The following is a 25,002-nucleotide window of genomic DNA, read 5'->3' on the forward strand; positions in this document are numbered from 1 at the left end:
ACAGACCGGAGAGAGAGAGAGAGGGATGCAGAGCAGAGAGAGAGAGAGAGAGAGAGAGAGAGAGAGAGAGAAACAGACCGGAGAGAGAGAGAGGGATGCAGAGCAGAGAGAGAGAGAGAGAAACGGACCAGAGAGGGAGAGAGGGAGACATACAGATCAGAGAGAGAAACAGACAAGATAGGGAGAGGGAGAGAGAGACATACAGATCAGAGAGAGAGGATGAGAGCAGAAACAGACCAGATCAGAGAGAGATACAGATCAGAGAGAGAGAGAGAGAGAGGATGCAGAGCAGAGAGAGAGAGAGAAACGGACCAGAGAGGGAGACATACAGATCAGAGAGAGAGAAACATTCCAGAGAGGGAGACATACAGATCAGAGAGAGAGAGAGAGAAACAGACCGGAGAGAGAGAGAGAGATAGAGGGATGCAGAGCAGAGAGAGAGAGAGAAACGGACCAGAGAGGGAGAGAGGGATGCAGAGCAGAGAGAGAGAGAGAGAAACAGACTGGAGAGAGAGAGAGGGATGTAGAGCAGAGAGAGAGAGAGAGAGAAACGGACCAGAGAGGGAGAGAGGGAGACATACAGATCAGAGAGAGAGAAACAGAACAGAGAGAGAGGGATGCAGAGCAGAGAGAGAGAGAAAAACGGACCAGAGAGGGAGAGAGGGAGACATACAGATCAGAGAGAGAGAGAAACAGACCGGAGAGAGAGAGAGGGATGCAGAGCAGAGAGAGAGAGAGAAACATACCAGAGAGGGAGAGAGGGAGACATACAGATCAGAGAGAGAGAAACATACCAGAGAGGGAGACATACAGATCAGAGAGAGAGAAACATACCAGAGAGGGAGACATACAGATCAGAGAGAGAAACAGACAAGAGAAGACATACAGATCAAGAGAGGGAGACAGACAGATCAGAGCAGAGAAACATACGGACAGAGAGGGAGACATACAGATCAGAGAGAGAAACAGACCAGAGAGGGAGACATACAGATCAGAGAGAGAAACAGACAAGAGAAGACATACAGATCAGAGAGAGAGAGAGGGATGCAGAGCAGAGAGAGATAGAGAGGAACGGACCAGAGAGGGAGAGAGGGAGACATACAGATCAGAGAGAGAGAGAGGGATGCAGAGCAGAGAGAGAGAGAGAAACATACCAGAGAGGGAGACATACAGATCAGAGAGAGAAACAGACAAGAGAGGGAGACATACAGATCAGAGAGACAAACAGACAAGAGAGGGAGAGAGAGACACAGATCAGAGAGAGAAACAGACAAGAGAGAGAGAGAGAGACACAGATCAGAGAGAGAAACAGACAAGAGAGGGAGAGAGAGTCATACAGATCAGAGAGAGAGAAACAGACAAGAGAGGGAGAGAGAGACACAGATCAGAGAGAGAAACAGACAAGAGAGAGAGAGAGAGACACAGATCAGAGAGAGAAACAGACAAGAGAGAGAGAAACAGACAAGAGAGAGAGAGAGAAACAGACAAGAGAGGGAGACATACAGATCAGAGAGAGAGAGAGAGAAACAGACAAGAGAGGGAGACATACAGATCAGAGAGAGAGAGAGAGGGAAACAGACAAGAGAGGGAGACATACAGACAAGAGAGAGAGAGACAGACAGAGAGGGAGACATACAGATCAGAGAGAAAACAGACAAGAGAGGGAGAGAGAGACATGCAGATCAGAGAGAGAGATACAGACAAGAGAGGGAGACATACAGACCAGAGAGGGAGAGAGAGGGATGCAGAGCAGAGAGAGAGAGAGAGAAACAGACCCGAGAGGGAGGGATGCAGAGCAGAGAGAGTGAGAGAAACAGACAAGAGAGGGAGAGAGAAACATACAGGTCAGATCAGAGAGAGAGAAAACATACAGATCAGAGAGAGAGAAACATACAGATCAGAGAGAGATACAGATCAGAGAAACATACAGATCAGAGAGAGAGGGAGAAACATACAGATCAGAGAGAGAGAAAAACAGACCCGAGAGGGAGGGATGCAGAGCAGATCAGACAAGAGAGGGAGAGAGAAACATACAGGTCAGAGAGAGACATACAGATCAGAGAGAAACATACAGATCAGAGAGAGAGAAACATACAGATCAGAGAGAGAGAGAGAAACATACAGATCAGAGAGAAACATACAGATCAGAGAGAGAGGGAGACATACAGATCAGAGAGAGAGAAACATACAGATCAGAGAGAGACGGAGAAACATACAGATCAGAGAGAAACATACAGATCAGAGAGAGACATACAGATCAGAGAGAGAGGGAGAAACATACAGATCAGAGAGAAACATACAGATCAGAGAGAGAGAGAGAAACATACAGATCAGAGAGAAACATACAGATCAGAGAGAAACATACAGATCAGAGAGAGACATACAGATCAGAGAGAGAGGGAGAAACATACAGATCAGAGAGAAACATACAGATCAGAGAGAGAGAGAGAAACATACAGATCAGAGAGAGAGAGAGAAACATACAGATCAGAGAGAGAGGGAGAAACATACAGATCAGAGAGAGAGAGAGAGAAACATACAGATCAGAGAGAGAGAGAGAAACATACAGATCAGAGAGAGACATACAGATCAGAGAGAGAGGGAGAGAGAGGGATGCAGAGCAGAGAGAGAAAATACTTGAATCAGTATCATGTTTATTGTACATTTTTTATTGTTCATTTCACTTTTATTTATTATCTATTTCACTTGCTCTGACAATGTAAATGTTCCCATGCCAGTAAAGCCCTTTGAATTGAAATTGAATTGAGAGAGCGAAAGTGAGAAAGACAGCGAAAGAGGGAGAATATATTTGATTGCATTCTCCAGGCCATCAACACCTTTTGAATGTCATGTAATTGGGAGAAAGAGAGGGAGAGAGGATGGACCATTTTGGCAAATAGATGGGCAGCACTCTCTGGTCTATCCCATGATCCTGCGGCAATAATTAACACGAGATCAGTGGTCGATTCTCCTTGACAGCGACCCTGCCCCAGGCTCTTCCTGCTTTTATCCACCCAGCATGGGAATCATTGACCGGCCGCTCAGACTAGATTAAAATGGAACCAGAAACAGACAAGCTATCAGATGTAGGGGACGGACAGAAAGAATTCAGGCTATGCCGCATATATCCATTAGCTCATGTATTTTCCACCTCTTCCACTTCGATGAGTACATATTGTAATTCAGTCACAGCACACAGAAGTGTATTCATCATGCAGGATGATAGTTTAATGTGGTACTGGTTGATGGTTTGATGTTTCGTGATGGTTAACTTACGCCATAGAATAGATTTTTTTAACAGGACATAACTTTCATTAATTACTATTCCAAACAAATTAAACTTCTCCGCGTGACCATTGACTTGTTCAGCAGAGTCTTGTCACAGTAAAACGTCCAGTATAGTACTGCAGTTTAATCTAGAACTGCAGCAGTCATGACAACCGTTTCAAATGGTGACAGAGGTTTGCCCTGTCTTGCCCGAGGCACTGTGAATTCCAATGCCCCACTGAGAGTGTACTTGTTCATTCACTGTGAGTAACATGGCTGATGTGGGCTACCAATGGCTGATGTTGGCTACCGGTGACCATGCTTGACACAATGCTGTGGAGCAGGCTTGCTTTGAAGCATAACCAACATGTGCTTATGTTCAGAATGCCTCTAAGCAAGTGAAACGCACACACACATACATATTCGCACACACACACACACACACACACTGTAAACATAGGTTTGAGGAAAGGTCAGTGTTCAACTCAGGATGACAGGACATTAGAAGTAATCATCGTTTCCATGGAGACAGTGCTGGAGACAGGTTCTTGCTCCTAACCAGAGTTCCATTCTGTACAGAGGCAGTATGACTACTGTTTTCTGTCTCTGTGTCTGTGTCTGTGATGGGGTAGAATGCTTTTTTCAGTTGTTTGGATGTTTTCTGAGACAAGAAGAGAGCTTTCACTTCCATGTTTTTTTCTTGAGCCTCTGATTTTGCCTTGACTGTGCTCCTGCTGTCTGCCCTGGCTGTGACGGAGTGCCATGGAAACCAAAACGGGGGTGCGTCACCCCACCCGCATGCCCCGCCTCATCCCAGCATTTATCCCAGGATCAATGGATGGCCGGCACCACGGAAACTGGTGAATTAGCCCAATAGATTAGAGGAAGGTCTGAAAACAAGTGCTGCAGTTTGTATCAATACTTATTTTTGGAATGACAGCTTGAGCCAGTCTGCTGCTGAATCGTGCCCAGCCGAAATCTACTAGAGAAACCACTACTACCTCTGTCTACGCCACTGAGAGGACAGCAGCAGTGTGACATTTCTCTTCCACTTTTGAGTTCGATTGGGACGCTAAGAAGATAAATATCTGCTTTTGGTAGTCTTTTTTTGTCAGCTTTTTTTTTACATATTTTTATCCCAAACCGTTATCTAGAGTGGACTTCCAGTGACAGCAGATACTTCATATGAGGACCTATTTATAGTAGTCTGCAGATTGGACATAGCCTTTTGGTAACCAGCAGCCACTACTTCAGCTTGGCTTGTGCTGGCGCTTCTGTTCCTGACGAATATCAACCCCATCAAAACACAGAACCTCTCTCTGGTTCCGTGAGGCTCAGGCTTGGCTAACAGTTAACAACAAACGGTGAGGAGCTGCAGGTGAGAGAACGCCAGAACCCTGGATGAGCAGGGCGCCCACCCGGAGTGGGGTGGGGAAGAGGCACCACAGACACCATCACAGACCCAGGAGATGACAGATCCCATGGGGCAGGAGAACCAGGGACCACCAGCCCCCTGTCCAGAGGTGGTGGTGGTGGGGGAAAAACACCCAAAAACCAAGACGACCACCAACATTCACACACCAGGGACCTTGGGCACCCCACACCAGCGCCCCTCTGTGAACCACCGGCACAACGAGGGAGCAGAGGTTGTGCACCGCGCCTCTCAGTTCAACATGGAGGGCTTGGAGGACTTTGAGGAGTTTGTGTTGAATTTTGACGATTATGACCTGCTTGAATCCATCCATGACCACCTGGGGTCCCCTGAGGACACAGTCCCCCTGGAGCCCGACCATGACCAGCTGGGATCCCCTGAGAACCCAGAACCCTTGGGACCCATCAGTAAGTACCAGGCCCCCCCCCCCCTTAGGGAAGTAATGTGTGGCCATGGAAGAATGGGAAAATTAGCATTACATTGATCTTCATTTAGGCTAGGGTAACTGTATAAGGAAATGACAATTATACATACATTATGTTGCTGCTTGTTACTCTGCTAGTTACTCTGCTAGTTACTCTGCTAGTTACTCTGCTAGTTACTCTGGCAGAGTTCTATAAAATGTGACTGTATGGTTTAATCACGAATGAGGAGTCAGTGTGTGATAACCTTTTTTGTTTGGTATACTGTTTCCAGATAAGGTTCTTATTTATCAATATTAGAACGTTTTATTCTCAGATGCATGGGTCTCATTCAAGCATGTCTGATGTAAAGTGTAACTGTTGATATATCTAGTTACTATTTGCTTAATTGTTTTGTTTTTTCATTGACATACACTGAATTTTTGGAAACACATTATTGCAGCATTTCCCAAACTCTGTCCTCGGTACACCAAGGGTTACACTTTTAGTCGTGTCCCCCCCCCCCAACACTACACAGCTGATTCAAATGATCAAAGCTTGAAGATTAGTTGATTCTTTTTAATCAGCTGTGTAGTGCTCGGCCAAAATGTGCAGCCCTTGGGATCCTGAGAAGCACGTTGGGGAAACCCTGTATTATTGGTACACTTAATGGTTTCCCTTGGCTATAAACACTGTATCTCTGTTTACAGACGCGCGTCATCATTCCCATTCACTAATGTACTTCAGAGCAACTCCAACATTCCAGTAATATTACTTAGCTGTTTCCGTACTAACGAGTGTGAGTCTGACGTGATGGAATAGCACTCTGCCCTTTTGGTGGAAAGCCCTGACATTGGCAATTGATTGGGGAGAATTCAGAGTTGTTTTCATTGATTTGTATGTAGAAACAAACACAAGCTAATTAATGCCAATGCTTGGTTGGCCTGGCAATGGTGGTGTGGAAATCAAAGCTCTCTCAAGTCCTGGGTCATGGGTGAATTGGCACTCTCTCTACCTCTCGCCGTTCTCTGCTAACCTATTGATCGTTTGGCCCTGGGGGGCCTCTCCACTTACTGGACTGGAAAGATATCCCATTGACAAACTGTACGGCTCTTTTTCTGACTACCATTGGATTGGGACACACTGGTATTCTGCAGTAGTGCTGTGAGGGGTAGCTAGGTGCTGGTCACGATGGCATTGTAGCAAAGAGGAGGCTGTTGGGAGGAGCTATACGAGGATCGGCTCATTGTAATGGCTGGAATGTAATTCATGTAAAGGTATCAAACATATGGAAACCACATGTTTGACTCCGTTCCAATAATTCCAAACCATGCATTACAATGAGCCCTTCCTCATATAGCTCCTCCCACCAGCTTCCTCTGATGTAGCGCTGCTGTACAACGATGGATAGAATGGACATGAAGGACAAGCTCCTTAAGATCTCCTCCTCAGAGACAGAGACAGACAGACAGACAGACAGACAGACAGACAGACAGACAGACAGACAGACAGACAGACAGACAGACAGACAGACAGACAGACAGACAGACAGACAGACAGACAGACAGACAGACAGACAGACAGACAGACAGACAGACAGACAGACAGACAGACAGACAGACAGAGAGAGCAGACAGGGAAACAGGACAGAGACAGACAGACAGGGACAGACAGACAGGAAAGGTAGAAAGAGAGAGAGAGGGGGTCGGGGAAACAGGACAGAGAGAGGGGGACAGGAAAGGTAGAAAGAGAGAGAGAGGGGGGTCGGGGAAACAGGACAGAGAGAGGAGGGGGACAGGAAAGGTAGAAAGAGAGAGAGAGGGCGGGGAAACAGGACAGAGAGAGGGGGACAGGAAAGGTAGAAAGAGAGAGAGAGAGGGGCGGGGAAACAGGACAGAGAGAGGGGGACAGGAAAGGTAGAAAGAGAGAGAGAGGGGGTCGGGGAAACAGGACAGAGAGAGGAGGGGGACAGGAAAGGTAGAAAGAGAGAGAGAGAGGGGGCGGGGAAACAGGACAGAGAGAGGAAGGGGACAGGAAAGGTAGAAAGAGAGAGAGAGAGGGGGCGGGGAAACAGGACAGAGAGAGGAGGGGGACAGGAAAGGTAGAGAGAGAGAGAGAGAGAGAGAGAGGGGGCGGGGAAACAGGACAGAGAAAGGGGGATGGGCAGGACAATTTGGCTTGAGGGTCTGCTATACAAATTCATGAAAGCGTTGTTGGGGGGGGGGGGGGAGCATATGACATTATAAAATCAATGTACTCAAACAACAAGTGTGCAGTTAAAATTGGCAATAAACACACAGATGTCTTTCCTCAGGGCCATGAGATGAAACAGGGATGCAGCTTGAGCCCCACCCTCCTCAACATGTATATCAATGACTTGGCAAGGGCTAATTAACTAGAACAGTCTGTAGCCCCCAGCCTCACCCTACTGGAAAGGCCGGGTGTCTAGTGTTTGCAGATGATCTGCTGCTACTGTTCCAAAACAAGAGGGCCTACAGCAGCATCTAGATCTTCTGCATAGATTCTGCACAGACTTGAGCCATGACAGTGAATCTCAGTAACACAAAAATAATGCTGTTCCAAAAAAAATCCAGTAGCCAAGACAACAAATACATATTCTATCTAGACACTGTTGCCCTACAGCACACAAAGAATTACACCTACCTCAGCCTAAACATTGAAACCACACGTAACTTTCTCTAGGTTGTGATCGATCTAAGAAACAAGGCAAGATGGGCCTTCTATACCATCAAAATGAACATAAAACTCAACACCCCAATTAAATCCTTGACTATGTACATACCCGGTCAGAATAGTATTGCTTTTGAGAAAGGCTGCTATAGGAATGCCTGGCTCTAGAGAGGACCGGCTATGTGCCCACTGCCACAAAATTAGGTGGAAACTGGGCTACATTTCTTTTTATTATTTTTTATTGTTTCTCTCAATTTCGTGGTATCCAATTGGTAGTTCGCCTCTCCCGTACGGTCCCGGGAGAGGCAAAGCTCGAGAGCCGTGCGTCCTCCGAAACACAACCCAGCCAAGCCGCACTGCTTCTTGAGACCATGCCTGCATAACCCGGAAGCCAGCCGCGCCAATGTGTCGGAGGAAACACAGTACACCTGACGACCATGTCAGCATGCATTGCACGCGGTCCACCACAGGAGTCGCTAGAGCGCGATGGGACAAGAAGATCCCTGCCAGCCAAACCCTCCCCTAACCCGGACGACGCTGAGCCAACTGTGCGCCGCTCCATGGGTCTCCCGGTCACCGCCGGCTGCGACAGAGCCTGGACTCAAACCCAGAATCTCTAGTGGCACAGTTAACACCGGGATTGAGCTACATTTCTTAACCTCTTGCCAAATGTATGACCACATTAGAGACACACTTCCCACAGTTCACACAGACCCACAAATAATTTTAAAACAAATCAAACATTCCTAAACTCCCATATCTGTTGTAAATACTGCAGTGTGCCGTCACAACAGCACGATGTGTGGTCCGTTACCATGACAACAGAGCAACCAGAGGAGCACAAACAACACTGTAAATACAAACTACATTCCGCTTCTCTATGGTCCCTTTCGTACTTCAACGACTTGCACATTGTCACAACACTGTACATACACAATTATATAACATTTGAAATGTCTATATTATTTAATAACTTTTGTGAGTGTGATGTTTACTGATCATGTTTTCTTGTTTATTTCCCTTCTTGTTTGTCTATTCCATTTGCTTTGGCATTGTAATCATATTTTTCCCATGCCGATAAAGCCCTTTTGAATTTAATTATGCAAGAGGGAGTGAGACAGAGGATGTATAATCTAGTTGATGGCTCTGTATAGATGAGCCATATTGTTTATACGTTACACCTATGTATAGGGGTTACCTTAGGGACACAACCAGCCCCAGGGATTTTTATTTATTTAAGTAGGCAAGTCGGTTACAAACAAATTCTTGTTTATAAGGACAGGCTACTCCTTCCTCTCTGTCAGAGAATTGAACCCCGGTCTCCCACGTGACACACAGGGACACACAACACTATACTAAAGAGGAGAAGGTGATGATGATGAGTTGATGATCGATCAATATCTCAATTTTCCCAATTGGAAAAGTCACAAAGTCACTCTGTCGTCAGGAATTGACGACATAATACATGTATAAACCACATACTACGCATTTGTGCAATAGTTCTACACTGTTGATGAAAAGCAATAGAGGGGCTACAACGAGACCTGTGGTAGAATACAGAATGAATGAACATGACTTCCTCACTAAGGGGCGATAGAAGATTCACAGGAGAAGAGACCAGCTCAAATCAAATCAAATTTTATTTGTCACATACACATGGTTGGCAGATGTTAATGCGAGTGTAGCGAAATGCTTGTGCTTCTAGTTCCGACAATGCAGTGATAACCAACAAGTAATCTAACTAACAATTCCAAAACTACTGTCTAATACACAGTGTAAGGGCATAAAGAATATGTACATAAAGATATATGAATGAGTGATGGTACAGAGCAGCATAGGCAAGATACAGTAGATGGTATCGAGTACAGTATATACATATGAGATGAGTATGTAAACAAAGTGGCCTAGTTAAAGTGGCTAGTGATACATGTATTACATAAGGATGCAGTAGATGATATAGAGTACAGTATATACGTATACATATGAGATGAATAATGTAGGGTATGTAAACATTATATTAGGTAGCATTGTTTAAAGTGGCTAGTGATATATTTTACATCATTTCCCATCAATTCCCATTATGAAAGTGGAGTTGAGTCAGTGTATTGGCAGCAGCCACTCAATGTTAGTGGTGGCTGTTTAACAGTCTGATGGCCTTGAGATAGAAGCTGTTTTTCAGTCTCTCGGTCCCAGCTTTGATGCACCTGTACTGACCTCGCCTTCTGGATGATAGTGGGGTGAACAGGCAGTGGCTCGGGTGGTTGTTGTCCTTGATGATCTTTATGGCCTTCCTGTAACATCGGGTGGTGTAGGTGTCCTGGAGGGCAGGTAGTTTGCCCCCGGTGATGCGTTGGAGAGACTATGCCAAGGAAGTGGGGTGTCCATTTCCACTACTGTGTTAATCTGAATCAAAGCTGTTCCATTCAGACTGGTAATTGTAGAATCGAAGGGGCAGACGGGGAAAAGTGGCGTTCTCAAGGGCATATTCAGTGGAACAAAGAGGGTATGGGAAGGACCGAGCGAGAGAAGTGCTTTTATAGAGGGTAATGGGAAGGACCGAGCGAGTGAAGTGCTTTTATAGAGGGTAATGGGAAGGACCGAGCGAGAGAAGTGCTTTTATAGAGGGTAATGGGAAGGACCGAGCGAGAGAAGTGCTTTTATAGAGGGTGATGGGAAGGACCGAGCGAGAGAAGTGCTTTTATAGAGGGTGATGGGAAGGACCGAGCGAGAGAAGTGCTTTTATAGAGGGTAATGGGAAGGACCGAGCGAGAGAAGTGCTTTTATAGAGGGTAATGGGAAGGACCGAGCGAGAGAAGTGCTTTTATAGAGGGTAATGGGAAGGACCGAGCGAGAGAAGTGCTTTTATAGAGGGTTTAGAAGGGACACAGAGGCCAGATTGTTCCTGCAGACAGGACAATATGGACTACTGAAAGACACAGAGACCAGATTGAGCCTGCAGACAGGACAATAGGGACTACTGAAGGACACAGAGACCAGATTGAGCCTGCAGACAGGACAATAGGGACTACTGAAAGACACAGAGACCAGATTGAGCCTGCAGACAGGACAATAGGGACTACTAAAGGACACAGAGACCAGATTGAGCCTACAGACAGGACAATAGGGACTACTGAAGGACACAGAGACCAGATTGAGCCTACAGACAGGACAATAGGGACTACTGAAGGACACAGAGACCAGATTGAGCCTGCAGACAGGACAATAGGGACTCTGAAGGACACAGAGACCAGATTGAGCCTGCAGACGGGACAATAGAAACTACTGAAGGACACGGGCGATACATTGAGAAGTTATGATGATGAAGACTTGAATTTACATTGACATGCATATTGTAGCGACATTAACCCACCAGCTATCGGCCTCATCAAGGATTTCTTGGCCTTTGCCGCCAAGGTTTTGGATTGAAAAGCTATACGGAGCTCCCCTGAAGGAAATGGGTAGTGTAGCGACCTTAACCCAACACATAGTGTCATTGTCGAGAGGTTTGGATAAGGTATTAGGTTGACAGTCGCAGGCCCTGGGTTCAAGTCCCAGTTGGGGTGACACCCTGAATTAGCTACAATATATTATCCCATTATGAAGTCACAACAATGGCTTCTTATTATGATTAACCGGTGAGACAAATGTACTGTGAAATGGCATCTGTCAAAAGAATGTGTGTTGTGTTGTTTTCAAGCGAATGCATTTTATGAGCAGCAGAAGAACTTGTACTTAGCTAGCAAAGCTCAGGGCGAGTCCAGCCAAAGGGCGTCTCTTCCAGGTCAATACCGACTTCTCCCTGGGAGCGCTCCCAGACCTGTCAGAATAGAGCCTTTTTTATTAGGAATATATTGTCTGAACAGAACCACACAAAGAAGAATGGAAGGATGGAGGGATGAACTTTGGGTCAGAGGGATGGAGGATGAGAAAGGGAACATTGTTTCTGGCCCTCTCTGTGGTGGGTGTGTCTAGAACACAACACAAAGCAGCTGAGGCCTAGAGGTGGTTTGGTCTTCTCCCCAGATTGTCTGCAAAACCAGCCCTCTGATTGGCAGTGCACCTATCATCTACACAAAGCTGTGAGTGAGCTCCTACCCCCATTCCCCAGGGAGATGACACAGCCCACGGTCGAGCATCTGAATACACACAAGAGGATTCATACACATACACACACACACATACTCACACACCTGGCTAGCCTTTTCCCCCCAAAAGGGGAAAAGAGGGCCCTCTTCCTTGTTCCACCCCCTATAGCCTCACCAGGCCCTCTCCCTCGTTCCACCCCCTATAGCCTCACCAGGCCCTCTCCCTCGTTCCACCCCCTATAGCCTCACCAGGCCCTCTTCCTCGTTCCACCCCCTATAGCCTAGCCCTCTCTCTCATTCCACCCCCTATAGCCTCACCAGGCCCTCTCCCTCGTTCCACCCACCCCCTATAGCCTCACCAGGCCCTCTCCCCCCCTATAGTTCCACCCCTCCCTACCCCTAGCCTCACCAGGCCCTCTCCCTCGTTCCACCCCCTATAGCCTCACCAGGCCCTCTCCCTCGTTCCACCCCCTATAGCCTCACCAGGCCCTCTCCCTCGTTCCACCCCTATAGCCTTCCACCCCTATAGCCTCACCAGGCCCTCTTCCCTCGTTCCACCCCCTATAGCCTCACCAGGCCCTCTCCCTCGTTCCACCCCCTATAGCCTCACCAGGCCCTCTTCCTCGTTCCACCCCCTATAGCCTCAGCCCTCTCTCTCATTCCACCCCCTATAGCCTCACCAGGCCCTCCCTCTCCCTCACCAGGCCCTCTCCACCCCCCCCTATAGCCTCACCAGGCCCTCTTCCTCGTTCCACCCCCTATAGCCTCACCAGGCCCTCTTCCTCGTTCCACCCCCTATAGCCTAGCCCTCTCGTTCCACCCCCTATAGCCTCACCAGGCCCTCTTCCTTCCCTCTCTCACCACCCCTATAGCCTCACTCTCTCCCTCGTTCCACCCCTAGCCCAGGCCCTCTCCTCGTTCCACCCCCTATAGCCTCACCAGGCCCTCTTCCTCCACCCCCTTCCACCCCCTATAGCCTCACCAGGCCCTCTCCTCGTTCCACCCCTATAGCCTAGCCCTCTCTCTCATTCCACCCCCTATAGCCTCACCAAGCCCTCTTCCTTCCCACCCCCTATAGCCTCACCAGGCCCTTTCCTCGTTCCACCCCTATAGCCTCACCAGGCCCTCTTCCTTGTTCCACCCCCATAGCCTCACCAGGCCCTCTTCCTCGTTCCACCCCCTATAGCCTAGCCCTCTCTCTCATTCCACCCCCTATAGCCTCACCAAGCCCTCTTCCTTGTTCCACCCCTATAGCCTCACCAGGCCCTCTCCCTTGTTACACCCCCTATAGCCTAGCCCTCTCTCTCATTCCACCCCCTATAGCCTCACCAAGCCCTCTTCCTTGTTCCACCCCCCATAGCCTCACCAGGCCCTCTCCCTTGTTACACCCCCTATAGCCTAGCCCTCTCTCTCATTCCACCCCCTATAGCCTCACCAAGCCCTCTTCCTTGTTCCACCCCCCATAGCCTCACCAGGCCCTCTCCCTTGTTCCACCCCTATAGCCTCACCAGGCTTTCTCCCTTGTTCCACCCCCTATAGCCTCACCAGGCCCTCTCCCTTGTTCCACCCCCTATAGCCTCACCAGGCTCTCTCCCCCTACATGCTCACTATGGTCCCTCTCCTGATGAGTAGATAATGCCATTTACGCAAAATTCAATAAAATATGGTTTGAGAACCACCCAAAATAAGCACCCCTGTGCGTTACCCTAGCTGTGTACAGAACCTCAGTTACCTCATGTACCTGCTGCTTCCCCTTATTTCTATGTTCTCTTTATTTCCAACAGAAACTTTAATGAACATCTAAAATCTGATTTTTTCTTATTGTCACAAGACATAGCACCGCCATAGAGAAAGTGCTCAGCCAGTATTTGGCCCTAGTGCACACAGGTTGTATAAAGCATTTGGCACAATGATTGTGCTAAAAAAAGAAGAAGATGGAGACTGTTCTGTTGTGCAGACAAATTAAAACAAATGTCAGCTGTGTCATACATCAGTTGGACAACCTGAGTGTGTACTATCATAGGCCTTTGAGTGAACACAGTTGACCTTTTCTGCAGCTGACCTCTGTGTCATTAACAAGAGCTTCTGTTGTGTTGCTTTAAGGTCACCGATTCGAGGACAACCCTGGGATGAGGCGTCATCTGGTGAAGAAGTCGTCTCGATGCCAGTTCACTCAGAACAGCAAAAGCTCTCCGCTCCAGTCCAGCCTGAAGAAGAAGAAGAGGGTGGCTGACAAGAAGACCCATGAGGTGAGACATCAGACTAGTTGGTGATTGGTTAATTGATAAATTGATTGATTGGATGTATAAGATAATTAATAACACACAATCTTCCTAGTATTTTTTTTACTAAAGATTAAGCAGCTCTAAAGCCAGGGGACTTTACAGTGAGGACGCGTGTTGCCAGAATCTCCTGTTGGAGTCATGACATAGGTCTAAGCCCTCAGTCATGACATAGGTCTAAGCCCTCAGTCATGAGCTTAGGAGATTTATTTTTAGATTGTATGAGAAGTAGGTGAATGTAGGTGAAGTTATGGATAACTAGTTGTCTGTTTGGTACCTGTAGGTGAAGTTATTGATAACTAAATCAAATGTATTTATAAAGCCATTCTTACATCAGCTGATGTCACAATGTGCTGTACAGAAACCCAGCCTAAAAAATACCAAACAGCAAGCAATGCAGGTGTGGCTAGGAAAAACTCCCTGGAAAAGGCCAGAACCTAGGAAGAAACCTAGCCCCCGACACAAACTATTGCAGCATAAATACTGGAGGCTGAGACAGGAGGGGTCGGGAGACACTGTGGCCCTGTCCGATGATACCCCCGGACAGGGCCAAACAGGCAGGATATAACCCCACCCACTTTGCCAAAGCACAGCCCCCACACCACTAGAGGGATATCTACAACCACTAACTTACCATCCTGAGATAAGGCCGAGTATAGCCCACAAAGATCTCCCCCACAGCACAACCCAAGGGGGGGCGCCAACCCGGACAGGAAGATCACGTCAGTGACTCAAGCCACTCAAGTGACGCCCCCCTCCTAGGGACGGGATGGAAGGACGGGATGGAAGAGCACCAGTCAGCCATAGGGTTAGAGGCAGAGAATCCCAATGGAGAGAGGGGACACGGCCAGGCAGAGACAGCAAGGGCGGTTCGTTGCTCCAGTGCCTTTCCGTTCACCTTCACACTCCTGGGCCAGACGACACTCAATCATAGGACCTACTGAAGTTATGTTGTCTGTTAGTTGTCTGTTTGGTACCGGTTTTTGAAGTCATGGATAACTAGTTGTATGTTTGGTACCTGTTTTTGAAGTCATGGATAACTAGTTGTCTGTTTGGTACCTGTTTTTGAAGTCATGGATAACTAGTTGTCTGTTTGGTACCTGTAGGTGAAGTTATGGATAACCAGTTGTCTGTGTGGTACCTGTAGGTGAAGTTATGGATAACCAGTTGTCTGTGTGATACCTGTAGGTGAAGTCATGGATAACTAGTTGTCTGTCTGGTAGGTGTTTGTGGAGCTCAACGAGCTGATAGTGGATAAGAACCAGAAGATGCGCTGGAAGGAGACGGCTCGTTGGATCAAGTTTGAGGAGGACGTGGAGGAGGAGACAGACCGCTGGGGAAAACCCCACGTGGCTTCACTCTCCTTCCGCAGCCTGCTTGAGCTTCGCAGGACCATCACACATGGTAACACACACACACACACACACACACACACACACACACACACACACACACACACACACACACACACACACACAGATATACACACACACACACACAGATATATATATAAATATACACACACACACACACACACACACAGATATACCCCCACACACACACACACAGATATATATATAAATATACACACACACACAGATATATATATATATACAGATATATATATACACACACACACACACACACACACACACACACACACACACACACACACACACACACACACACACATATATATATATACACACACACACACACACACATATATATATACATATATATACACACACACACATACACACACACACACAGATATATATATATATATACACACACACACACACACACACACACACACACACACACACACACACACACACACACACACACACACACACACACACACACACACACACACACACACACAGATATATACACACACACACAGATATATACACACACTAACACAGATACACACACACACACACAGATACACACCCAGTCATAAAACCTTGTCTCCCCCCTCTATGCCACCCTAAGGTGTGGTCCTATTGGACCTGGAGCAGACCACTCTGCCTGGCATTGCCAACCTGGTGGTGGAGACCATGATCATCTCAGACCAGATCAGAGCGGAGGACCGGGCCAACGTGCTTCGTGCCCTGCTGCTCAAACACCAGTGAGTGGTCATCTACCCAGGCTTTAGCTCAGAGGACGTTAAGATTACACACCCGTTAATATAAATGCTGTCAAGAACGTGTATCATCTTAATCAGATGTCAATCAGAGAGAGGAAGTCCAGGGCTGTCTTCCAAACGGCACCCTGTTCCCTATGTAGTGTCTTACTTTTCAAATCAAATCAAACTTTATTTGTTACATGCGCCGAATACAACAGGTGTAGTAGACCTGACCGTGAAATGTTAACTAACAAGCCCTTAACCCACAATACAGTTGAAGAAATTGAGTTAAGAAAATATTTACTAAATAAACTAAAGAGAAAAAAAAGAAAAAAAATGTTTTCCTGCTCTACTGTTTACCAAAGACCATAGGATCTGTGGTTCTGGTCAACAGTAGTGGACATTTTAGGGAATAGAGTGCCATTGAGAGGCCACATCTACAGGGGTTGTAGTAAGTGATGTTGGACCTCAAACCAGGATTACAAGTGGGAGATCAACTGTAGATAGCAGAGATTGTTGCATAAGACAAAGAGATGTCAATCTCAATGTGACTTCCCCAGTGAAATAAGCTACTGCAGAGTTTTAAGTCATTCAAATATAAGTCATTTCTGTACTACATGAAAATACAAAAGAGTATCACCCCGATGCCAACCCTCACCTCCCAACCTCCATTGGTTTATCTATCTATTGATCTAGAGTTCATTACCATTTGCCCTAACAGAGCTGCTGCGTTGGTGGCACATGATAGATTTCAACTGGAATTATACAGTATCATGGAGAAAAAAGGCTTAATGAATATCAGCAGTCAAATGTAATTAGGCTGAGGGCCAGGCACGATGAACACATGCATGAAGGATAAAGGAAGACTTTCTCTATGTGTATTTTGTTGTCTTCAATGTGGGGTTTTTCCACAGTTCAGTATAACCCCAAAAGTTGCCTTACGTTTGTGCACAGGCCTATGGGGCATCAATGCATCTCAAACTATACACATGCACACACACCTTTTCAATATGTGTGAACCCCTCCCTTCTATCGGTCTCCTGACCTCAGATTCAGTTTTTGCAAAGCCCAGATTGATCCCTAGGCCCAGCTTGGTCCCTAGGCCCAGCTTGGTCCCTAGGCCCAGTTTGGTCCTTAGTCCCAGATTGGTCCTTAGTCCCAGATTGATCCCTAGTCCCAGCTTGGTCCCTAGGCCCAGCTTGGTCCCTAGGCCCAGCTTGGTCCCTAGGCCGAGTTTGGTCCCTAGTCCCATCTTGGTCCCTAGTCCCATCTTGGTCCCTAGTCCCAGCTTGGTCCCTAGGCCCAGCTTGGTCCCTAGGCCCAGCTTGGTCCCTAGGCCCAGCTTGGTCCCAGCTCTGTCCCCAAGCCCTCCAGTGAAGAAGAGCACTGAATGGTACCATGTTTGTCCATCAACAGTATTCATTTAACATGGTGTCTCTAGTTCCTCTGTGGTGGATCATGAATGTTTTACGGAGACTCAACAGCCATAGTTTTCTGACTACTGTTGTGGTGTGTTCCTGGGGTTTGCTTCAAGCAATCATCCATTTTTCTTTTAATGGTATATCTTTTGGATGATCGGATGGATAACTCTAGGCCTTTTAGGGTCAGTGTCTGTGATCGATTGTTGTGTTGTATTAGTGTGTTATTTTAGACCTATTGCTACAGAGCATTTGGATTGGAATAGGTTACAATTACCTCATTTCAGAGTCTGTCAGAAGGGACAATAGGGAAATAGCGTCAATAGTGTCTCTTGTGAAAATCAAAGTCCTTTTTCTATTTGTGATAGTAAAGCTTGAGGACAAATATGGTTTCAGTTGTATTAAGTCCATACATTGTCAAGGTATTCTGGCTTCATCCCAGAAGTAGCACCTGCCTAGTCCCATTCTTATGATGCCAACCTCCATGTACGCCATGTCACACCAAGGGTCAGTGACAAGTCACCTGACAGTCTGTCACCAACCATAGAGCAAACTGGGCCAGGTGGCACCTCTGTCAACCGTTCAGAGAAATTCCCTGTATGTGCAACACACACACACACACACACACACACACACACACACACACACACACACACACACACACACACACACACACACACACACACACACACACACACACACACATAACAGACGGCGATCCACGCCACCAGGCCTCGTCACACACACCCCATCAGTTGAAACCTTTCGGCCATGTTTCCCACCATGTTACCAGCTGCTTTCCATGGGGAAAAAGCTGTCTAATTGGCTGAGCCAGTTCAACATAGGAATTGATGATGTGGAAAGAAAGACATCAAGGTGGCTGTAGAATTTAGCTCATGGCTTACTCAGTCTGGGCGCTGCCGGAGTACAATCCGGTGTGGTGTCACACCTTGTTCCTTTGTTTTGTTGTGCTTTTGTGTCCAACTCGGGAGGCGGGTAACGAGAGCAAACGGACCTAATGATGGTGGTGATGTCACCTTTGGGTTGGAGCGGGAGTGTGATCAAACTGTCTGTGTGTTGTGAGGGGCATGTTCACACACACACACACACACACACACACACACACACACACACACACACACACACACACACACACACACACACACACACACACACACACACACACACACACACACACACACACACACACACACACACACACACACACACACACACACACACACACACTGCAGTGTCTTTGTTAACAGGGACACACCCATTACAACCCAGTGGAGCCCATATGCTGAAAGAGCTGTTGGACAGTATGTATGGAGGATTGTTCTCTTTCTGTTTCCTTTCTGTCTGTATAAACTATCAGCCACTCACCAACTTATTGAAGGAACACATTATATAGTATAACAACCTTCATGAAGTTCCAATCCGATTGCATTGTGTCCCTCTCCCAGCCCCACGCTGTTAATGTAATACAGCCTCCTGTATCTCCTGCTTCCAGCCACCCCAACGACGAAAAGGAGGGCCTTTTCCACCGCAACCACTCCACTAAAAGCCTTCACGGCAGCTTCCAACGCAACCACAACCACGTTCCCGACACCACGGTGCCCCTAGTGGCTGAAGATCCTACAGAGGCCCTCCACCATGAAAAGAAGCAGCAGAGCAGAGATGTGTTTGTGAGCTTGTCTGTTTAGTTTAGTGCACATCTATAGGCTGGAGTGGAGATGGATGCTGCTTGAAGCTGCTTGGGTGCTGCTTGGGTGCTGCTTGGAGGCTGCTTGAAGCTGCTTATAGGCTGCTTATAGGCTGCTTATAGGCTGCTTATAGGCTGCTTATAGGCTGCTTGGCAGCTGCTTGGAGGCTGCTTGGCTGCTGCTTGGAGGCTGCTTGGGTGCTGCTTAGAAAGAATGTTGCTCTTTGTTTCATTTTGTCCAGCAGGCAGCCTAGTGGTTAGACAGGCAGCCTAGTGGTTAGACAGGCAGCCTAGTGGTTAGACAGGCAACCTAGTGGTTAGACAGGCAGCCTAGTGGTTAGACAGCTCAGCCTAGTGGTTACATGGTTAGCAGATGTTAATGCGAGTGTAGCGAAATGCTTGTGCTTCTAGTTCCGACCATGCAGTGTTTTGGGCGGCAGTGTAGCCTAGTGGTTAGACAGGCAGCCTAGTGGTTAGACAGGCAGCCTAGTGGTTAGAGTGGTGGACTAGCAACCAAAAGGTTGCAAGATCAAATCCCTGAGCTGACAAGGTACAAAATCTGTCATTCTGCCCCTGAACAAGGCAGTTAACCCACTGTTCCTAGGCCATCATTGAAATGAGAATGGGTTCTTAACTGACTTGCCTGGTTAAATAAAGGGTAAAAATGTAGGTGAGTTTTTTGGAAGTGTTGGTTTAAAAGCAGAAGTCAAATTTCAATTAGACCTTGTGTGCAATTGACCAATAAAGTCATCTAAGGGCTCTAATTCATCTGAATCACTGAAGCGTTACACATTATGTGATATAATAATTTGAAGGTAATTTCAGAATGAGCTGACATAGGCAGCATTAACCAGCCAATCACAGCTCTAACACTGAACTTCCATTATACGTATTGAATAGAGCCCAGTAGCTCTTCATCTTAATCAGCAGGCTGGAGTGGAGATGGATGTTTAAAGTTGTGCTCCAGTACAGTTAGAGTTGCGGAGACGATTATCATTTTATATCTGTGTCTGCATCTGAGTCACACGCCTGAATCGTCCTTCAGGTGGACAGACGACGCTGCTTCTTGGCTCATTAGCCTTGTCCAATTCCTCTGAAAACAGTAGAGGAGTCATCTGAATAGATGATTACAAGTACTGAGACTAGGAGGATATTACAAAAATTCCACCTTGAAATGTCATATTGTATTTTATTTTGACCCCATTATACACACCTGTCTATAACATACATTAGGTCAGGGGTATTCAACCCTGACCCTACGAGGTCCGCAGCCTGCTGGTTTTATCTTCTACCTGAACATGAAGTACACCCACATGGTGTCCCAAGTCTAAATATGTCCCTGATTAGAGGGAAACTATTTTAAAAAGCACTGGCTTTGAGGTCCAGAGTTGAGTTTGAGAGCATTATCGAGTGTACTAAAACATCAGATATATGCGGCTAGGACAGTAATGCAGCCATGGTGGGAAACCGGGAAACACAGATAGTTCTTGGAATTGGAAACAGAAAGAAAGTTCCTATGAGCCTCTCCACATGTGGCGAATGTGAGGTTCTTGGTCAGCTTACAGAGGTGCTCTTTGTTAAAACTTCTTGACTGTGAAACTGTAATGTTCCCTGTGACTTGAAACATTGGCACATTTCAACTCCAGTCGTATTAAAAACATTTAACAGGGATTTTAACATTTCGTACCTTGGTCACTTTGTGGATTTCTGTATGTCAGGGGTAGACGACGACATTCAGCCGCGGGCCGATCTTTGTCGGAGTGGATGGTCAGGGGGCCGAAACAGAATTAGAATATTTTGTCCTCGGCAAATTGATCACAACTAAGCTCAAAAAGAGATTGTATTTGAAATTAACAATAAATTCATAACTTGATTACATTGAGACATGATCACGTATGTTTCTTTGTTTATTGTGGGAATAGTTGGGATAACATTTCCGAAATAATATATATATATTTTTTTTTTTTACTGAATTCTTGGTGATTTTACAGTGATTTTACAGTCTTGTTTATGACAAAAAACTTTGGGGGGGGCCCCCCAAAAATCCCTCAATGGCATCTAGCTGACCCCATTAAACACTGATAATCACAGTTTTACTGTTTGACTGTTCGAGGTTCATAACAGTCTGTAAAATTGACAAATGTAGGCTTGTGAGCTTTGGACTTGTGAGCTTTGGACCAACTGAGGAAAGAGCCTGTGCATGTGCTGTGAATGTCTGGTAAAAGCTTGTGTTAGCACACAGGCTTAACATGAGATGTTAATGTTTATCTTTCACCCACCTGTTAACGCTTGTCTGTTTCATCACATCAGAAATCACTCCATCCCCCCCTGCCGATGGCTCTCCAACAACAGGTTACCAAACACACAAAACTCCTAGCCAAGATTCCCAAGGATGCAGAAGCAACCGTGGTCTTAGTGGGTAAGCTTAAGGAATGTTGTGTGTGTGTGTGTGTGTGTGTGTGTGTGTGTGTGTGTGTGTGTGTGTGTGTGTGTGTGTGTGTGTGTGTGTGTGTGTGTGTGTGTGTGTGTGTGTGTGTGTGTGTGTGTGTGTGTGTGTGTGTATGAATGTATGTTGCGTGTGTTTTGGATGTACATGTATTTCCAGGCTACATTTGTAAATATTGACTTTTTCCGTTCACGACATAGGCCTAAGGCGTTGTGTACCAGGGTTCTCCCCATAGAATGCAAGCGTGGTGCTGCGTCACCTTGTGGACTGGCTGTGCCACTATGTCAAATATATATATATAAATTTATTTTTTTAAATATATGATATATTTTTTACTTTATTTGTTGTCATTTAAGGCCATGCACCATACCTTAATATAGTAACAACATGTTTTGCTCTAGATTGCAGGAAATGGCAGTTACAGGTGTTAAAAAATAAATAATTCTCTGAATCGCTCTAGACACCACCCCATGCTCCGCCCCCTGCCGTACTCAGCAGTACCACCTTGTTCAAAAAAATCTGGGATGAACCCTGTATACCAATTCATATCATTTCTAGCTGGCACAACTCACCTCTCCCCTGACAGTGATAGCAAATGTGATTTCTCATACAAAATAGCTGCCCTGGAATCACCTGTTGTATATATCCAGTCCATGCTTTGTTAGCCATCGCCCATCAGCACAAGCATTGGTCCCAGAGATCCTCCACTGTGTGTCATTCCTCAGGTTGCGTGGAGTTCCTGGAGCAGCCAGCCATGGCCTTCATCAGGCTGAGTGAGGCGGTCCTGCTGGAGTCGGTCCTGGAGGTGCCGGTGCCGGTTCGTTTCCTCTTTGCCCTGCTTGGACCCACTCAGTCCAACATGGACTACCATGAGATTGGACGCTCCTTCTCCACCCTCATGTCTGACAAGGTAGCCAACCTGAACAACAACAACAAAATGTCACTCAACTTTTTCCCTAATTCCTCTGAACTGTAAATGGTACCAATAGTACTTCCGTTCAGGGCTGGTTTCCCGGAGTCAGATTAAAACTAGTCCTGGACAGAAGAATCACCAGTAATCAACCTCCATTGAAAGTGCTTCTAAGTCAAGAACTAGGCTAAATCTGGGTCAGGGAATCAGCTCTTCAAGATCTTACAGACCATTTCCCATCTCTTTAAAAACCTCCCAGAACTTCCACGAGGTGGCCTACTTTGCGGACGACCGGCAGGACCTGCTGAACGGCATTAATGAGTTCCTGGACTGCAGCATCGTCATCCCCCGTCGGACGTGGAGGGAAAGGACCTGCTGAAGACGGTGGCCTCCTTCCAGAAACAGATGCTGCGCAAGAGGAAGGAGAGAGAAACATCAAGACCCACACCACCCCTGGACAGACCAGGAGACCAAAGGTGATTATAATGTCTGTGATTAATTGATTTAATTACTTTTTGTTGTTGTATTTTTTTGTATTCATACAGTCCTTATATAACAATAAGGGTATATGTTCTAAGACCATTAGTTTATTCAGCTGATGTGTGAAGCACATATGTACCCATTTAGGGTCCCAGGACTAGATTGAGAATCCCAGGCATTCTGTCTGTCTGTCTGTCTGTCTGTCTGTCTGTCTGTCTGTCTGTCTGTCTGTCTGTCTGTCTGTCTGTCTGTCTGTCTGTCTGTCTGTCTGTCTGTCTGTCTGTCTGTCTGTCTGTCTGTCTGTCTGTCTGTCTGTCTGTCTGTCTGTCTGTCTGTCTGTCTGTCTGTCTGTCTGTCTGTCTGTCTGTCTGTCTGTCTTTTTTATTTTATTTATTTAACCTTTATTTAACCAGGTAGGCCAGTTGAGAACAAGTTCTCATTTACAACTATGACCTGGACAAGATAAAGCAAAGCAGTGCAACACAAACAACACAGAGTTACACATGGGATAAACAAATGTACAGTCAATACCACAATATAAAAATCTATATACAGTGTGTACAAATGTAGTAAGATTAGGGAGGTAAAGGAAATAAAGGCAATAGTGGTGAAATAATTACAATTTAGCAATTAAATAGATGTGCAGAAGATGACTGTGCAAGTAGAATGAATGAATGTGCAAGTCTGTCTGTGTGTGTGTGTCTGTCCATCCAAACCAGAGGTGAGCCAGGATGAGCAGGAAGAGGAGGAGGACCAGGAGGTGGACCCCATGAAGAGGTCGGGCATCCCCTTCGGAGGCCTCATCCATGACATCAGGCGGCGCTACCCGCGCTACGCCAGCGACATAAAGGACGCCTTGGACTCACAGTGCATCGCCGCTGTCATTTTCATCTACTTCGCCGCCCTCTCACCCACAATCACCTTTGGAGGGCTGCTGGGTAAGAGAGCATGGGGGCTCATGCCCACAATAATTGTTTTTCTTCTACCTCAAGAATGTGATTGACTGACTTGTCAGAGCAAACAATGACATGTTTGCTATCTGTCCTAAGAGAATGTGTACTCCATAAAGAGCTAGCTAGCTAAATAACCACCTAGCTTGATCGATCCTCAAATTGGAAAAAAATGTTGTGATGACCTAGCTAGCTGGGCATCTCCATTTCCTTGTATCTCTATTGTACATGCCACTGTAGGTTTTAGACATTGATTCGTTCATTGATACTGTAGTGTTCTCATTAACTCGAAAGTAGCTGTTACTGAATGAGAGGAAGTTTAAAACTGTCAGTCAATATCCTTCTGCCTTTCCATTTAAACAGGAGAGAAAACAGAGGGCATGATGGGAGTGTCGGAGCTCATCATCTCCACAGCGACCCTGGGGGTACTTTTCTCTCTGATGGCCGGACAGCCCCTCCTCATCATCGGCTTCTCAGGACCCCTGCTGGTGTTTGAGGAGGCCTTCTACAAGGTGTCTGAACAAAAACATATTTACAGCATGGCGATGGTAGATTATAATCCATCCAAAAATCACAGTCATTTTATGCATTAAAAAAATTGTCATGACAACGTTAGGAAAGTTCATGTTCCATTTGAAAGCCTATTTTCTCATATTCTGAGCCTAATAGCCTCTCCTGCAGTCAAATGACCTAGTGGCCTCATGGGTGGAATGTTATACATTTTTTTGAGAAGTAATATTAAAAAAAAAAATTTAACCCGCTGAAAGTGTTTCTATGTCAAACGGTTTTGTTATATTTCAG

At 46.3% G+C, this 25,002-nt stretch overlaps 1 protein-coding gene across 1 annotated transcript in view; it reads left to right on the plus strand.

The window, feature by feature from the left end:
- The window catches only part of LOC124044241 (anion exchange protein 3-like), a 104,366-nt gene that overhangs the window by 63,313 nt on the left and 16,051 nt on the right, over window positions 1-25,002 (plus strand). Inside the window, 11 exon segments of the mRNA XM_046363848.1 lie at window positions 13,980-14,125; window positions 15,382-15,562; window positions 16,160-16,295; window positions 19,224-19,398; window positions 21,726-21,834; window positions 22,587-22,771; window positions 23,031-23,112; window positions 23,115-23,226; window positions 23,228-23,247; window positions 23,971-24,189; window positions 24,565-24,713. Of these exon segments, the coding sequence (XP_046219804.1) occupies window positions 13,980-14,125; window positions 15,382-15,562; window positions 16,160-16,295; window positions 19,224-19,398; window positions 21,726-21,834; window positions 22,587-22,771; window positions 23,031-23,112; window positions 23,115-23,226; window positions 23,228-23,247; window positions 23,971-24,189; window positions 24,565-24,713 (1,514 nt within the window).

Source organism: Oncorhynchus gorbuscha, linkage group LG09 (assembly GCF_021184085.1).
Source record: "Oncorhynchus gorbuscha isolate QuinsamMale2020 ecotype Even-year linkage group LG09, OgorEven_v1.0, whole genome shotgun sequence".
Classification (NCBI taxonomy): Eukaryota; Metazoa; Chordata; class Actinopteri; order Salmoniformes; family Salmonidae; genus Oncorhynchus; species Oncorhynchus gorbuscha.